Genomic DNA, 19,712 nt, shown 5'->3' on the forward strand with positions numbered 1-19,712 from the left:
TACCATACAATGGTTAAATTAGACGCTATATAATTCGAGAGATACTCTGTCTTCCGTTCACATCAAGCCATCATCCGAAGGTAAAGTTCGTATACACTCATTGGTCGAATACAAACACCACTAAACACCCGCATTGTGCTCTCCATCGTGGAAACTGTGAAAACTCATCCTATTGAAGTCATCCATCCCCGCGGGGCATGAACGCGCCCCACCAAAGTCGAGAGAAGAAAGATGAAAGCAAAGTTATATTTGAAATTAATAAATAAAGCAGACATAATGGCGTCGGTTAAGTGGCATTTCGGGTTTTACGTTTTCGTCTAGCGGTATTACTATCATACCTATACCGCACTTTCGACCAAATTCTATGGTCAAATATTTGAAAGGGAGCAACCATTGTTCCACCGACCCGATCGAGCCCTTATTTTAACGCACTATCGCGCCACGAGGAACTTTTAGCATTCCGCACGGGAAAAATATATAGACCTGTGTAAAATTTAAATGTAAAAACCATATGTTATTTATTACATGCGTCACATTTTTTCATTTTCGTTTTTGACCATGCACTGTGTTCACTTTGGCACTCATCTCTTTGGTCTATCGCACCATAATTTTATTTTAAGTTTAAGTTTGGACTATTGTGGCATTACAGGAGTCCCTAATGCGCCACAATGATCGAAAAAATACAGAGAGATCAGAAAAATAAAAATATTTATTTATATAATTTTAGCTATTTAACATTCTTAATAACTTAGCTCTAAAATTTATGCTTAACGTACATATGTATATGTACTGTCCCTCACAGAGGTGTCTCCTCACACCTCGCAAGAATGCATCCACGGTCTTAGAACAGAGCATCGTAACCTGTGCACCGCGGTAATATGTGTTCTCCGAACAGCACTTCGGCCTAATGCGTGCGAGTGAGATCGCGTGTGATGGAGAAAACCGATGTTAGTTAGTGTTTTGTCCCTACCCATATACGGAATAACTAGCGACTGCCGATGAAGTACATATATATATATGAAGTACATATATGAAGTACGTAGCTGACAAACTCTACGAGTCGTAAACAATGTGTGCCGCGAATATCTAAAGGTTACGATGCTCTGGTCTTAGACGACCTGATACACTCAGGGAGGGCATTGTACATGAGCACACCCCTGTGAAAAACACCCCCGGCTGTCTTCTTTATTTTTCTTACTCTACTTACAACTAATTTGTCCTTATTTCCAGTATAAAAACTATGTATATCTCTATTCCTTATTGTATAATCCTTAAAGTACTTAGGTAATAACTTATGATCTTACTTATAAACAAAAGACAATGTACTAAGATTTAAACTAATTCTAATACTCAACCATCCCAATTTATCCAACATAATTCTAATACTTTTTAATCTACCCAAATTCAAAATACCTCTGATAGCTTTATTTTGTAATTTTTGTATCTTTCCTAAATCTTGGCCATTAAACATGTTAAGCACAGTGGCACAATAAATATGTACATACATATGTATATACACAGACAAAAAATACATTTATACATAATCGTAAAAAAACAATAGCATTATAATAATAGCAAAATATCACATAAAAAAGGTCTTGCACCTTTGTATAGCCAGAACAATATAAAAGAACCGGCCACAAATACAAAATATCCCTACGAGGCCTAAATGGAAAAGAGAAGATCAAAATTCCACTCATACATCACATTAAATTATGAAAATGATGAATAGTAGTTCACACTTATTTTATCACACACTTTTCTTTAGTAAAATCATTATTTTTCATGTATGTATTTTTTGTGAAATGTTTTGATACATTATGACTATACAAATTTGGTACAGTTTTAAAGTTGTGCTGATATTATATCAAATATCAAACTATTTAAGTGACATGTAAGTTTCCTGATATTAGATGTTTAATACCAGATCAATACTATGATGAAATACTTAATTGATTATTTATAAACTATTTTGAAAATATCAAGCAACTGGTTTGTAGAAGCTAGGTTAAAAAAAGTACGGTTTTAAACATTTGTTTTGAGGAAACTGAAACAACTGAATAAAAAATACTAAATCTTTACTAAATTTAATCCACTAAGTTTAAATATGATAATGATTTTTGTTGGTTTGCCTTAGTTATGAGATATGTATGGGCGTTTGAAAAGTGCACAATTTTTGCAATTTTTTGGCTTCTGAGGTCTTTGACTCAAAATTTAATGTTGTTCTGTCTTAAGTGAGTATTGAAATCAATAGAAAAATGTTTTTTCTATCGACTGTAACCTTTTTGGCTTTAAAATATGTATGTATAGTTAGTTATCGTCGAATTTTAAAAGTTGAAAATATATTTTTACGTGGTTTTGTGCATTTACTTCGTCAATTTATAACATCACCGCTTTTATAAGTATTAGTTTTATATCTCAATATTTTTTTTAATCTTAACGCTTTAATTTGAGTGGTAAGTGGTGAGATGGTGAAGAAAATCCAAAAAATTGTAAAAATTGTGCATTTTTAAAACGCTTACATATGTATATCTCATAAACAAGAGCTAAATAACAAAAATCATTATCATATTCAAATTTAGTAAAGATTAATTAGTTTCGCACTGAAAACTCAAAAACGTGATTTTATGTTGCCAAGTGTAATGTAATCTCGAAAAATAGTATAATAGTTTCCAGGTTTATATGTAAACTTTCAAAATCACATTATCTTTGAATACAACTTAAATACTATTTAATTGCTTAGATTGAATCGTGCACTTTAATTTTGTTTCTATAAAGAAGTCTCAATTATTTTGAATCGAAGAAGGCTTTCAAATAAAATTATGTCCCAATAAAAAAACAATACAATACAAAGATAGGAGTTGAAAGACTTCATTCGTGAAAATTTGTTGAATAATATTGAAATTTATGATATTCCATATAAGCTTTCCTAAATGTTTTAGGATCTCGACCCAAGTAGGTTGGAGAATAAGAAGACTTTTGTTTATTTGTCTTGTTTATTGTCCTTTACTACGTAGCAATGGTTACGAGGAAGCTTTAAACCTCTCAACAGTATCTTATTTATGACCTGGGTGCATCCGGCCACTTGAAGCAAGTTTAATAACACATTCGGTATTAAATTCCGGTCAGTTTGTACACACACACACACATATGTATATACATATATATGAAGCGAATGTGTGTTTGCTTTCGTTCAAGAGGGAGGGGGTATCCGACGACGACTCGCACAAATCCAATTAACTCATTTAATTTAATCTGCTTTGTCGCGTTACAATCGGTCCTGCAGCCTCAAACCACCCTTCCTACCTCCCTCATCCGACCTACCCTGCTGAGCCAACACCCTGTACGTCCCGGAAAACTCACTCGGGAAATACGGAATGGAGAAGGAGGGTGAGGATGAGGCTCACGTCAAACTTTACGCGAATTTCCTCCGATGACAAGTGCCATATTAGCGGCGCGCGGAGTCTGAGATGTCCTGGGTCTCGAGACCCAGGACATCTCCGCTTATTCTCCACTCAAATCTCTTTGAAATTGCTTCGGCTCCAAATTAAACGGCATATTTTTCTTTCTTCCTCTTTGACTCGCGGGATATAATTAAAAAAAATAAAAGACGTTCAATTCTATTACCGTTCTCGAAAATTCCTTTCTATGTGTGTTGCAGATTACATTTTTTATTTATCAGTGCCGAACAGGGATTTTTTTGCGTTTAAGCTTTTGTAAATTAGTGTGCTCATTTCTCCTTATAGTATGATTAGCTTTTTTTCGTTTATGTTGTGTACTTTATGAATATTTATTCTTAAAGAAATACTATCGAATAATTTCGTATCGCTTTACATTAAATTACAATATGTAGGTATACGATTTTTGTAATAAAATACGTCTTTTATAGCTTGTGAATATCGTTTTAAGATATTTTGATTTTTCACAGTTCTACTTTCGATATAAGGTCATTTCTAGTGACTATTCGTTGCTTTTAAAGGCAAATATATCAAGGATAGAAGTATTTAAGAATAGGACACAAATTCGGTATGAATTCGTGCTATCAATTTAAGTACACATGGCATGTGACATAACTATTATACATATTCATTTAATTGTGTTAGTAATTCTGTTTTTATTAACTTGGCAATGACAAACTTTGGGTCTCAATTTATATTTATTGGCGATGTTTTTTATGGATATTTAGCACACGAGAACTTTTAAATACACCTCTAGTATTGTTCAAAATAGTTTACTGAAATGAAGTGTAAATGAATAATTTACATAATGAAACCGGACTTTCTAAAATCTAAATCATGACGTAATGACCTTAATTTTTTTTTATATTTTTCTAGTTTCGATAACATAATAATAATATAATAGTTTCCTCTTAAATTGTAAATCCTTAGCTTTTTTATGAAGAACCAATTTTTTGGTTGATATATGTATATGTTACAGTGAAATTATAATCTCACTAACGTTTCAGTGAAATCATATCCAATCACATTTTCACTGGACCCTATTTGTGAAAATATAATTTTTGACAGTTGGATAATAGTGCGTCGCCGACACGAATCGCGCCACCCCACGTTCACACGCCCTTCCCACAATCCCGCTCTTATCCATTCCCACTCTCCTTGTGGTCCACTATCCGTTTCAATTTGCCTTTTTTATGCCACATGTATGGGACTGGATGCGGATGCAAACACATCATAATATCTTAACAGCCAACACTTATTTATTTAAGGTTAGGTTATTTTAGGTTAAGTTAAGGTTGGTTTTATTTATTTAAGATTAGATTGTTAGTATTGGTAGTACACTGTGATTCTCATTCGTACGTTGTAATTCGAATTACAAATTCACTGAAATTGAGAAGTGAATTTGTAATTTTATTGTTATATCCGTACTCACTTCTTGAGTCAGTTAAATTATAATTTCACTGACAATAACCGTTTTACTGAAACATATATGTACATGCATATATAATAGTACATAATATTCAACATATACTTAAAAAAAAAAAATTCGTATTCAATACTCATTCTATATTGAAATTTTATCGAAAGCTCCCGAATGCGATAATTCGTCGCGATTACGCATTCGTTGAAACGTATAACGCTCTCCTTTAAGTATATTAAATAATGTTTGGCGTGAAAGTGGAAGAAAATTCGAGTTAACGTGCGCCAATTTTCCGGCAGGAGTTTCCTCTGAATGGAAATTAGAATTGGACGCGTTTTTAATTAACCGTCTACTGCGTACAAGAGAGGAACCGTTCGCTGCCGTAATCTGGCGATCGTTCGCTGAAAAGGTCGCATTGTGTAAGTAAATTTTCCTCACTTACTTACTATCTTCGATCTAGACGCCGTCAAAAGTTCCCTTTTTTCCTCCGAGCGTCCACCTTTTTCCCAGCCCTCCCACCACCCTTATTTAACTCCCCCTTCTCCCAACACCCTAACTCCACCTCCGGCGCGTAAGACAAGGGATAACGCTTCGCGATAAGAGAATCAATTATCTCGGCGCACCGCAGGTTGGGTACCCCAGAACTATAGAGAGAGAGATAGAGAGAGAGAGAGATGGGGGGATGGTGAGGGTGTGGTGGACAATAATTTCCAGATGCCATTTCAGACGGGTGAAATGAAACGTCTATCTGGCGTGGCGCGGTCCAGTTTGGTCTGGTGGCTCATTCCTCGTGACCGCGGGATTAGTTCCGTCCGTCTGTCACCGTCGACGATGTCATGTCGCTGAAAATGACTTTGAAATCCTCCAGTCTTGCTGAAAACATCCCCCTTGCACGTCCTTAACCCCCCCACATTCCCCGTCTTGAACGCGTAGGTTTTATCTCAATATATGTAAGTAGTCTGTCCGACGCACGCTGATGCGCGAAAAATTCCACTGACATATTCCAACTATGTAAGTTCATTAGTACTACACATTCATTTCAATTGACCAGTGTCTTACCCGGTGATATATTATATAAACGAATGGTTTTTGGAAAAAAATCGATAATTGATGTATGTACATAAGGTTTGGCGATTATTCCGCACAAAGCGATCTCGCACACGTCACTAAAATCTCGATCACGGTACATCTGGCATCCGAAAACTCTATCCATCGAGAGTTTCTTTCGCGAACTATCATATTAACGAGAACCTGAGGGTAAGATATTCCGTATTCGCCATTTTTGTGGCAACGATTGTCGTGTGCCCGATCGCAATGTGCGAAATAGTCCGTTTACCGCACATAAGGTGTCGATTAAATACTTTAATCTTTAAAAAATAGCTGAATTCGTGTTTTAGAACTAAACATAGAACGATATTATAAAAAGAACAATCTATAAGTTATACAAATGTAGATATTGTTTGCGTGGACTTCGTGGACGTTCGCGAACGTGCCCGTGCTCGTGTACGCAAAACCGCACACTGAGTCAAGCGATAGTCTTACAGACAAATTTTAGTATTTATTTATATTGTATACTTTTTGGTTCTACATACATACAATACTTGTCATTCATTGATAATACAAAGCTTTTAAACATATATACATTTTTATAATTGTAGGCCATTGTGGCGCATTAGGTTCTTCCTGTAAAGCCACAATGGTCCAAAACTACTATAAATAAATAAACAAATAATTAATCAAAATCTTCAAGTTATTCAAATATTATGTAACAAGCATAGCTCGGTCGTTAAGCTTCTGCTTAGCGTCGAGAGGCACCGGGTTTATCTGTTTGCTGCTGGTCAGACCTGGATATTTGTGACTCCAGCTCGATCGTTTCCTACCAGAGTTTGCCAGTTTGCCGACAACGTCTATCGGAGTATTTCAGTCTCATGGACTTGTTGGCAAAACGCCGATCGGCGTTGGTCAGCATTCAAAGGGTTAAAATAATATATGTATATGTCTATATGAGCTGGTTGCATTAGGCAACGCTATATTTATATTATATTATATAACTAACCTGGAGCTATAACATAAAGAAATATAGGTGTTTCAAAATGATTTTTGTTATTTTGGGTCAGTGGTGCGTTATCATTATATGCCAACTGTTTGCCAATAATCCATCTCTGTGCGGCAATGAGTATGTTGAACTCATTGGATACTTTGCTTTTAAGCTCTCCCATGTTTGTCGTTTCTGGTATTTGAATCGGGAGTGGACCTTGATGTGATGGCGTTGGTCAGCATTCAAAGGGTTAAATAGTACATGCTTCAAACAATAATTACACTGTTCGACAAATGACGACTTTATTTTGGTTCAGAGACGAGATATGACTTTTCTTATACATAGATCTATACCCAGTGAATACGAATCTGAAAATAATAAATGTTGATTGGCTCTAGATTCGCAGATATATGTGTTATTCGGTCGATGTCTAAAAATCTGTCAATTTTCTGTTCAAAATGAATATTGGAATCTATAGTTGGGTATTTTATCTTTCATTTGTAGTACTTTTCAGCTTTCAAATCTCTCTACGTACTCTTTAAGTACTCGTCCAGTTCAAATCAAAAGTCAAAAGTACGTATTTTCAGTTGGGATTTTTTCCCACGATTAATACTATTTTATATTGAAACATGTTTAGTGGGATAGTATTCTGGCCACATTATTTTTTGTTTTCGTTTAAAAGGGTTTCGGTTAAACACCAAGATATAGAAAAATCGCGCGATTTAAAAAACACATACATATCTCCGAATCTCGAGCCAATCGACATTTTTATTACCAGATTCGTGTTTACTGGGCATAGATCTATAAGAAAAGTCACATCTCGTCTCTGAACCATTTTTCGTGTCGAACAGTGTTATCAATATTGATTGAATTTGTCATAGACATTTTATTTTATATATTTCATTTTTACCTAGATGTGCCATGACAGATTCCTCCGAAGAATAATTACCTATTGAATAATTACTCGATTTCGGCCGTTATTTGATCCCACGACCTAACTACTGGTAAAAAATGGCTTAATCAACTTACTTATCGTATACATATATAGTTGGTGAAATATCAAGTAGCTTTAAATCCGAACATTTGATTGACTCGTTATGAATTCAGAGGTATATCTACTTGAACAGAGTCATTTAAAAATACGTATCTGAAAAAAGGAGTGTCGGGTCGGATTGATCGTGCTGAAATTCACCCTGACGCCTCCTCGCTCCAGACTCTCACACCCCAACCTCCACACTATCCATCGTCGTAGAGTTGGAGTGTATTTTTACTTTTTTACCATTTTTTTTTGTGCTTTTTCCCTTCAATAAAGCTCTCGCTCACTCTCTCGACAGTGCACTTTCGTATAATCGTGCATCCAACGCAAACGCCGACAAACATCAACTTTGAACAGCTCTCGAGCTGACTGAAATTCGAAACTAGTCATTGAACGCTTTCAAATTACACGTACGACTGTTCAAACTCCGACCGAACCTTAATTGTGAAACTTGAGATCGTGTTTAATAAAATTGATCGACAATGCAGGGTTTCGTAAAATAAATAGAGTTGTAACACAGAAAGTAATTACGTTCTGAAATTAGTTCGTAACATGGACGATTGGTTTAAAGGTTTCCGCAAGCTTATACTCGTATGTACATACATAGGTTTCCGAAAGATTCACGAACTGTAAATGTGTAGATACTATAATATTTAAGTAGTTTAGAACGTTCACAATCGATAAACATATGTATATGTACATGAGTGTAATTACATACATTTTAAATTTAACATGAAATAAATTACCTATTAGATTTAAACAAAAATGTGTAGCTACATCGGGTATAACTTTTAAAAACGTGCGTTGCAGTATATATGTATGTAATATAATTTAGTCAACAGCATGGCATGGTTGGTTGCGTTGATATTAAGCACCAAGAGGTCATGGGGTTTGATCTCGTGAGCTGACCTCGATTGAAAAGAATTTCTTCTGAGTATAATCTTTAACGTTCCTGGTCAAACTTGGACATTTGTGACTTCAAGTCGATCTTTTTCTATCAGAGTTTGTCAATTTATCTGATTTCATTGTTGAAGCGGTCTCTCCATCAAACAAAAATTCTATTGATAACTGGCTTACCTGGATAAAATAAACGAATTTTTGTTATTAATCCACAAGCATAGTTTCTAAGTGGAATTTTATTTAATTCTCATGTAAAGACAATTTAATATATTATCCCTATTAATTCAATTCAGATTCGTGTAAATACAAGTAATCACTAGTACGAGATTTTAGTTCGCAATTTTACCGATTTAAAATTCAGCACACTACCAATTAATCCTTTTAAACGAAAACAAAAAATAGTGTAGCCAGAACACTATCCCAATAAACATGTTTCAATAGAAAATACTCAATATAAAATAGTATTAACAGTGGGAAAAAATCCCAAGTGAAAATACGTACTTTTGACTTTTGATTTGAACTGGACGACTACTTAGAGAGATTTGAAAGCTGAAAAGTACAAATGAAAGATAAAATACCCGACTATAGATTCCAATATTCATTTTGGAAATTGACAGATTTTGAGACATCGACCGAACAACACTAAGATAAAGAAAAATCGCGTGATTTAAAAAACACATATGTACATACATCTATCTCCGAATCTCGAGCCAATCAACATTTTCTATTACCAGATTCGTGTTTACTGGGCACATATCTATAAGAAAAGTCATATCTCGTCTCTGAACCATTTTTCGTGTCGAACAGTGTATCCAGTGGAATTTTTTTTTTAAATCATTTTATGTGAATAATAAGAATAAGATTATCTGAATAGAACTTTTTTTTTAATTTTCCATAAGCTGTTAGAGTTATTAATATTTTTTTAAATAAATACGTATTGCACTGTATTCTAATGTTCGTATGTTTCAACGTGGCCGTGTTTTATTTTGCGCCTAGTGTTTTTTCCCTCGAATGATTCTTCTGTTTGTGTTTTCGCCTTTTGGCCCGGTCTGACGCCCTGGGGCAATGCCTGAAACTCGCTGCCGAACGATAGCGCTTCCTTGTTGTTTCCACTCTCTAGGGTTGTGTGGTGAAGCAATCATTTATTTAATTGCTTCACTCCAATTCTGCTACGACATTGAAATATTATCAGTATTTTTATATTTTATTTTATTTATTTTACATATGTATGTATATACCAGGAAGGCCTTACAGGTAAATATCAAACAAGGTCGATCATTTTCTACGAAATTTTACTAATTTCATTGAAACGATTCCAACAAATTGGCAACCCTGTCCTATCTCTTTCGGAAAAGATCGAGCTATTCAGCATCTCGATTTACATTGATTAGAAAATGCTGCAAAAATTTTTCTTTGGATGTCTCTGTGGCTGTTAATTGTTTGACCATAAATGTCATGTTTAATACCTATAAATGGGTGTATACCTGTTTAAATAGTTCTTGGTCTATATAGCACACTCGTCGCGTTAGAGTAATTTGTTAGAAGAGTGTGCATGTTTGATAGAATTAATATTTAAAAAAAATGGTGCTCACTTTTATCAAGTGCACGAATTCGTACACTTTGTGACTATAGTAGAACTGATCTCGAACACTCGACCCGCGATGGCCAGTTACATTTCGTTTCAGTTTTGTGTTGCATTTTGGTCAAGAAATACACCATTGTTCAGACGTATAGCGGTCGGTAGAATTTGACTTTTATTTTTTGTTAGTTTTGAGTTCGTGTTTCGTATTTTAAAATATTTACATTAATATAGTTTTACTATAAAATATGTAAGTTGTTGATATTATTAATTTATTTATGGAATACGTATATATTTTATATTAAATTTAAGGAAATTTATAATTTTTAGACGATAAAAGTAATTAATTGTCAACGTCATATTATCGACCGCAAAATTTGCAGTAATACTATTAAAGACATTGCATTGAAATATATTATAATAATATTATGTAATAATAAATAATTAAAAAAACAATTAAGAAATTATTTTACGTCCTTTCAATGTTACAATACATTGCACGAATGCGACAGCATGCTCGGTTCTGATAAGTTTCACGCTACATCGGATCCATTATAGCGTATAATACTCTTATTAAAGCTAACTGTTTGAATTTATTTATTCAAAGGTAAAAAATACAAGGTCTTCTTAAGTTCTGCTGCATTTTTATTATTTTATTAAATAAATAAACAATAATAGGTATACATAATAGAAAAACCAGTATGTTTGAAGTAAAACTTCTTAATGGACAGTAGAGTGAATAATATTTATGCGATTGAACGTATTACAAAATGTTGCACCTCGTCTTTTCTGCGATTTTGAGCCAAAATGGGATGCTGGGTACAATTCCTTGAGAATCGCATCACAAATCTAACCTGTTTAAATAGATTTTACATCAGTTTCACTTATGTAGTAGCGTGCGGTGTAAAATACACGGACGATTTTTTTCATTACTACATATATTCAAACTCAGAAAGATAGTTTGCAATGTTTAATAGCTTAAAAAGTTTTTTTTCTTTGCATACTTTTATTTCATCCAGTGGTGGTGTATTAAAATTACCTACAATGATTCAATGGTTCGAACGTTTTTTGAATAAGTAATTAAATAACAATTTGTAGAAGAAGTAGGAGAACATGGGCGCCCGCAGAAAATTTTCTAAGGGTGGGCAAAATATTTTTAGTAATATTTTAATGTAGTTTTAATTTACTGTAGCGTATTTGTATGGTGAACGAAGTCTTCTCGCAGAGCTTGTTCAGACAAATTGATCAAATCATTCTGCGTTCGGTTTGATGTGTAACGTGCATTTCCAGCAGCTGTATCAAAATGGTTTTTTAAAATACTGTCTCCTCCCTCAATTCGATACGCATAAATTTGTTCAACATTTCCTTTGGTGCTATCTTTCCCACGAATTGTCAAATCATTTGTTCCGCAAAATAAGATTGTTGAAATAATAGGATACACTTTCTTTCTGTTTTCTTCAATAGTTCGTTTTACAAAATTATCTATCTGACAAATAATATCCTTATTTGGATCTCTAATGGTTGACGCGAAGTGTTCATCATCTTGTTGAGACCCACGATGCCATGCTGAGCTGGTATGGTTTCTGGCACATTCATTAAAATATTTGTACTTTGTACAAGGAGTAGTAATGAAGGCACCTTGAATTCCTCTTTGAACTGGTTGCGGAAATAAAACACAGAAAATGCAAAAAGCACCTTTTAACCTAGGTGAATATGATAACCATGGAGTATACTGGGTGAGCCAAGATTCCCTGAAACAACGTTTTCCACTTCCTGACATGTCGCCTTCAAAATCATATGACGGGTAAGCCTTGTATGGATCAGTTAGCAAACGATACTTAAGAGGGCTGTACACCTGAAACCTTAATTTTGTTACCGTTCCTTTCTTCGATATATATATTGAGTGTACGTATATATTGAGTGAATGCGACAATATATATCAATATATATATTGAGTGTATGCGACAGTTGCGCTTCGACCAGATAAAACGTATTTTAAATCGACAAAATCGAGGTTTTGTATTTTACTATTTTCTCCTCCAAAACTGCACCAATTTTTAAAAAAAATTCATCATCGGTATAAGAAAGATACTTTCTGTGCATCTATTGGCGTATTTTTTTTTAAATCGACCGTTAAATAAGCACGCTGGACTCGTTTCGTGGGTGTAAAAAAGAGGCGATTTTATAGATGTTTGGCGGCTCCTAGCTCATATAAAAAATAATTAATCAAAAAAATAAAACGATAGATGCACCTCAATGGTAGATATCCATAGCATATTAAAAAACAATTTCTCTAGTACCATAATTGAGGAAGGGAGAAGTATAGTACGTTTGTATGGACAAGGCGCTGCTGTCCAGCCCTCTTAAGCTTATGATCGATAGGAATCTTCGTAGTAGATCTTACATAGAGTCCATTGTCATAGGTTAACCTAGAATCTCCACTTTCAAGCTTGTCAGGGTATGGTTCTGGTGATAGCGTCTGAGAAGTTTTAAAAATTTCCGGATATCCATGACGCCTAAAAGTAACAAGGAAGATAAAGAAAAATAATAAATAAGAACTGGCCAACGTTGGCTGGCCAACGTTCTGTCTCTCCACACTTTCTTTATGCTAACGCGAAGTGATTTAAAATAAAAGTAATATTATTTGACTATTTCCAATCAATCCAGCGGGGGCAAGTGCCCCCCCTTGCCCCCCCCTACGGGTGCCCATGTAGGAGAAGTAAAACTTTTAAAGATAAACTCTTTTGCACCTACAAATAAATACAAATTAAATGATAATATAATTGTTTCAGAAATACCACATGTTTGGCTATGAAGTGGCTCGCAAAGACGGCCTGCTGCTAATCAGAGAAATGGCCGCCGAGGTGAAGAACCTGATGGACTTCAAAATGAACGCTGTCATGGTGAGTTTTCCACACACACATTTTCCACGAATAAAAATCAACACGGCCATTATTGAGAGAAAAAATCGATAGAGATAACACATACATATATACTACATATTTTGTGTTTTCTCAAACTGGAATCCGACGAGTCGGTAACGAGACGGTAAATAGGGGCTCGGACCTCTTCGGTTCCGGGGAAAAATACGTGCGGAATTAGCGGTAATCCAACCAACCCCCAAAATCCCACCCTCCCATAGAAAAGGTGGCGCCCGAGCGGGTCTCGAAAATATTAGGTCTTATTTTGTCGGCGCCATAAATTTGCGTGCGCCATTTACCCTCTCGGCCTCCGGCTACATTAGGCCACTCGAAATATAAACACGGCCAACTACCCGAATTGGCCCAACCCCCCCATTGCCGTCTCGTTTTTCGCGAATAAAAAGGAAACTACCCTCACTGCGTACCCAAGAGCCCTTATTATATTCCTCCTCACCTCCGTATCTGGCCTCGGCAGACGGCGGGGATGCTGGGTGGCGGATTCTTTTCTCTCGCCGCCGAGAAATACTACGCATAAATCTAATTGTGACACGAAAGTCTACTTCGAATTTTTTTTCCGCCTTTATAATCAATTATTTGCACGGCCCCGTCGCGTCGGGTCGGGGGAAAAGCGCGTAAGGGAAAAGCGCAAATGCGTGCGCGAAAAATGAGCATTGATATAATAATATAATCATTTTATTTCAGGGTCGTATTGAGCGAGAGTTCAATGGCACTTTAATTTGAAATTGTATCCAGATATTTTTATTTTATTTTATTTTACATAGATATGTATATATACCAGGAAGACCTAACAGTTAGACCCCAATACGCCTTCCTAGACAATTAATTACAAACATTATAGAATTTTTATTACTTAAATCGCTGTATCGAGAGGCTGAAGAACAATAAATTAACAATTATTTAATTAGTTAATTAATCCAAAAGACATTTACGGATTTATAAATGTACATTATACATTTTTACATAAATCAAATTCAGATATTATGACAGCGGGTAGTATGGTTTTTGTCAATTTGATGGAGGAACCGTTTCAACAATGAAATCAGATAAATTGATAAACTCTGATAAGAAACGATTGACTTGGAGTCACAAATATCCAAATTTGACCAGCAGTATTAAATATTAGCACAGGATCGAACCCGGTAACTTCTCAGTGCTAAACATAAACTCAACCACCGAGCCATAGTGCTGACTAATATTAATAAAATAGATATGTATATGTATGCAAGTATTCGACGTGATAGATATTTATTTAAGTTGTAAGCTTAAAAATGAAAATAAAAGATAAGAATCGTGAAATATCTCGGAGGGTTGGCGTAATAAGAATTCTGATCTCACTTTTGCAAATATTGCAAATTCTTATTTCACCTGATGTAATTTTGAAGAGGGGAGAATCATAATCGTAGCACAGAATGATCATAATTTAGAATTTGGAATATAAATTGAAAAATATCTTCAAATCGTTTGTAATATTAACGAAACATAAGATAGTCAAATAATGCACATACATACATATGTATGTACATACTACTTAACATCATTTGCACTCATTCTCTCAACTTTGAGACTCTTGTGTGAAATTGAATGTCAAAATGGATCTATTCCACTTTTGTTGCTTTTATCTTAATTTGAGACTCTAAAACCGTCTTAAATAAATCTTAATGAGCAGTCATTTAAATTTTTCTGGCTTAGTTCTACATTTATCATTATGATTATGATACTTTCCATTCCATGTCAAATTAAGCATGAAACTAATTATATGACCAATATCTGTATCACATGTGATATGTTTTATTAACATTTTGCCACATGTATTATACATATGTAATCTTTCTTCAAATAGTATGTTTGTCCTCCATAAATGACTATTACTATACACATTAGCATCTTCTTATTTCTTGTTTGGTCAATGCTAAGCGTCGTGGTCCAGTGGATGATCTGGAATCCAATGGATGATCCTCCCGGTTCTAGCCCAAGTTGAAAGCAGCATTTAGGGATGATTCCGTCAGTTCTTTAATTTTATCTGATCTTATTATGGGAGGCCATCCTCTCACTCGACTTCCCTCTAGTGTTCCAGTGACTGTCAGCCTCTATACACTCTCCACACTCCTGGCAACATGTACATACATATGTAGGAAAGAATCATTTTTCTACATGTTGTGCAAAGTCTTCCTGAAACTGCCAGCCCTTTGAGGATGGCGATGCTCGTACGTCTTGCGGTCCATGAAATGCGCAGCATCCCCCCATTTTGAAGACATTTAACATGTCCCTTTCTCTCTTTTTAAGTATCCATGTCTCGTCTTCGTACAATGCAATGGAGATCATACCAGACAGATTTTGGTTTTTTTTTTTTAGGTTTTTTCATGTATCTGTCAGGGTTACCTGACAACTCGTTCACAGATTTTCCGTAAACCGAGGACGCGCTCCAGGCATTACGTATACGGCCATCTCTTTCTCGGTTTACGGAAAATCTGTGAACGAGTTGTCGTGTCACCATCTGTCAGATTGATCATCGCCGTTTTCACCAATCTTATTCTTCAGCGGTTTCAGATTTGCACCCTCCTTGTCTTGAGATCAAGGCAACTAGATGAATAAACTCGTTATTCATGGTGTTTTAAAGTAAGGGACTTAAATCTGTCAATGACAATCAATTTTGCTTTGCTTTTATTTATCTCTAAAACTAAATGTTTATCTTCTATTTCTATTCTAAATTTCATCCTAATTGCTGGTTTTATTAATGTTGTGTGATCCGCGCATATTATATTGGAAATCTTTCTGCTGCCTAATAATCAAATAAACTATATAAATACAATGGTCAGACTTCCAAAAGTCTTTGAAACGTCAAATTTTTTACGTGTCTGTACATATGTATATTATCTCTCGTACTTACGCATTGCCTGTATTATTTGCATGAGTGACGTGCTAGTGTATTAAATCAATTTAAATAATATCCATTGTATGTATGTATGGATATACCATATTTCGAATGGGCGCGCCCCTTCGGACCAGGTCACGTCCCCCTGTCCACTCCAGCATCGTACGGCTCTGTCGTATGAAACATTATGGAGCGCGCCACTGCGCTCTTTTAGAGCTTCTTTTTTTTAATAAACGGCTCGCGACAAATCTTAAAAAAATAAAATAAATTTATAGCGTTAATTAAATTTCCGCTCTCGGGCGTCCGCACACCACCATCACCACCCCCTCCCTCCTCCCCCAACACCCAACCACCCCCCCGTCCGTCCCACCCACTCCACCCCCCCCCCTTCCAGCAACCTTCACTCCTTTCGAGACGGGATTCGAGTGTGGGACTCGGAGCAGGTGAGCGTGGAATAGGATGCTCTCAGACGGATAATCCTGATCGATGGGGCGATCCTTCACGCAATCTAGCGTGACCCCATGAACATCTTACCCGGTCGCCTCAGGTTCATCTCGGGCTCACATCCGGACCCTAATTGTCCTTGAGGCGCGTTTGTGTGCATAAATTACACCCCCCGTTGATTTGATTGGACATATTCAATCACACTTCTATTATGCCGGGTCGGATTGCTTAGATTGTTATTATTCGAGCGGTGAATATTCACGTTGCCCATATTCAATATTGACACGTTGACTGTAACACACATCTACATATGTATGTACATTTACGTATACATATTTGATGTACATATACTGGCATTCAATATTGTTGACAACTGTCTGTATAGTTTGACGTAATTGACATTGATAATTGGGCTGTATTGTGTAACTATACATATTTAATACATATATTGGGAAAGTCGTGATGATGGGTTGGAATTGTTGTTTTATTTTATTTTGATTAACAACTGAATGAATATAATTATAGGATGGGAGTAATTCACGACCACTTATCAAACAATAAGTTCTATATTTTTAATTGAATACGGTTATAAACGCCAAAATATTAAATTATTTACATAATATTTTGATTTGACTCGGGTTTCATGAAGTGTTCTTATCTATCATCATCACCTTGAACACTTGACTTCCTTTAAAAATCGAAATTAGCCTTTGTTAAGATCTACATGATTTCTAAATGATACTTGACGATTTCAACTTCCATAGTTAGTTGCAAAACGAATCAAATCCATTCAACTTTTAATATTTAACTATTGAAGAGTATTCAGAGGTAAGTGGAGTCGGGTCGAGGTACAAGAAAACACGCAGGCAGGTTCCAAGTCTTTATTAGCTGCTCGTCAGGTGGAGGCCAGGATCCGAATGCCACCGATCGAGAGCGTACCATACTTATATCATAGAGCGCTCAGCGCATACACGTATTATCATTGGTCGAGGAGTCTGGCGCATCCATTGGCCGGAACGCCCGACTCCACCATTGGTCGACGTCACCATGACGTCATCGGTCTACGGGCGTCTCTCTTCATAACTTTACACTATTATTCTTGTTTCATCTACCTTAATAACTACAACGTGTTTTTTCAGATCGACTTTCGTCTTTTTGTTAAATTTCCGTAAAATTCAATTGAACCATATCACAACTCGATTATAATGTAATTACTTCTTTGTGGTTTTAAATATAGAATTTATTCAGGTTTGTTAAAAATCTGGAAGCGTTGAAAGGATGTGTTATATTATATTTGCATTCAAAATTGTAACACTAGTAATGTACTGAAGTTTATTTGTTTAGGAAAATGGTGACTTTTCGGTATCAGTAGAAGATGAATTTCGTTGATTTATTTATTTTTTTTGCTAGAAAGACTTAACTTTTAAGTTGAACTTTAATTAATAAACGGCAAGATATGATCCAATGGAAAGGTCTTCCATTGCGCACACGACAAAACAAATGGGAAGAAAAACAAAAAGGGCGGCAAATTAGAGTAAAAGTTGGCCGACAACAAAGGTAAAGGCTCTCCGACATCACAACGAGATGATTACGAAGTTTTCGACGATAAGTACATTCGCGCGCAGGACAATTTCATGGTGCGAGAAAGAGGACCCCTTAAGTATCCCGGTCGCGTTATTTTATTTTATTTTTTTTTACTTTCTTTTTGTCGTTGTGAACAGGAGAAATTTCGCTGTAAAAAGAACTCGAGGAATAAAAAAAATGTGCCGTTACAGCGCCGAGACGGCTCCATTCGCCGAGGACACGAAAAACTTTTCTTTCAGCCAATTATCTATACACCGTATGTTTGCCTAATAGAGTTGCTCGAAAACGCCGCTCGAACAAATAAAATCGCAAAGCCTTAAAATACACATTTTATACAATATGCACGTATAAATTTGTTCTTTCATCTTTACCGTCTCAATTTACTGATAAATGGCCCTCTCAACGTTAATCTTATAATTAGAGTTCCAGACACCTGCCCAATTTTTAGTATAAAACATCATTGAAAGTCGTATTTTTGAAATCCTCATGATAAAAATCACCATTACAAAGTAAGAAGTCTTGTTGCCTAGTTATTTCATACATACTGAAGCTGAATTTATTTTCACTGTACGATATCCATGCGTCTTTCTCATGTTGCATTACATGAAAATATGAATTAGTAGTTTTTGGTTTATGATTTTATGATCGATATTTGAGAATGTTTTTAATTATTTCGGCACGTTAATTAATTTTGCCCACCCATTTGTATATCAATCATTTTGGCGTGCTTTTTTTCTTTTATTGATGTTTTAATATGGCTGTATTAATTACCTATACAAGGAGTCGACAATCTGCGCCCTGCGTGCCAAAAGTTGACACACGAAAGCACGCCATTTCTATCCGACATGTTTACGAAAATTAAATTCGAAATTTTGATAAATTTCAAGACTTAATGATTTTTTACAACAATTCGAATACCTACACGCGGGTTTTTTTGTTATTTATTCGGGACATCAAATAAAGGTATTTACCTATACAATACATGTATGTATGAAGAATCTTGTAAGTTTACGGCTCAAAGGATTATATTGTATGTGTACATATGTATGTATGTATGTATGTATGTATGTATGTATATTCATCTACCGTAGACTTTTCATCGAGAATATTTCTAGCTTAGTGATTTTCAACCAATATGAGCCGCAGTGAATAGCGTCGTAACAAAATAATCTAACGAAATCTACAATAAGTATATGGAGTCGTACTGGGTTTTTGCAAGGAAAACGTTGCAACTTTTGAGAAGGGTTGTATGAAGATATGTCCCGAGACGGGGTGAGCGACCCCACGCTATGGGATATCTAAAGGAGAGTTTGGGTGGAAGACAGATAGGAGATAGGAGGTAAACGGTGGGTGGGGGATGGGGAGGGGGATGGGAGGTTACAAAATAAGGCTTCAAAATTACTGTAGCGCATGAAGAAACACAGTTTTGACCGTAGCAG

At 35.5% G+C, this 19,712-nt stretch overlaps 1 protein-coding gene across 1 annotated transcript in view; it reads left to right on the forward strand.

Annotated features, from left to right (window-relative positions):
• Window positions 1-19,712, forward strand: part of stol (voltage-dependent calcium channel subunit stolid) — a 106,000-nt gene that overhangs the window by 14,168 nt on the left and 72,120 nt on the right. The window contains exon 2 of the mRNA XM_077440123.1: window positions 13,224-13,334. Within this exon, the coding sequence (XP_077296249.1) occupies window positions 13,224-13,334 (111 nt within the window). The remainder of the gene's footprint in view (window positions 1-13,223; window positions 13,335-19,712) is intronic.

Source organism: Arctopsyche grandis, chromosome 10, assembly GCF_051622035.1.
Source record: "Arctopsyche grandis isolate Sample6627 chromosome 10, ASM5162203v2, whole genome shotgun sequence".
Taxonomy (NCBI): Eukaryota; Metazoa; Arthropoda; class Insecta; order Trichoptera; family Hydropsychidae; genus Arctopsyche; species Arctopsyche grandis.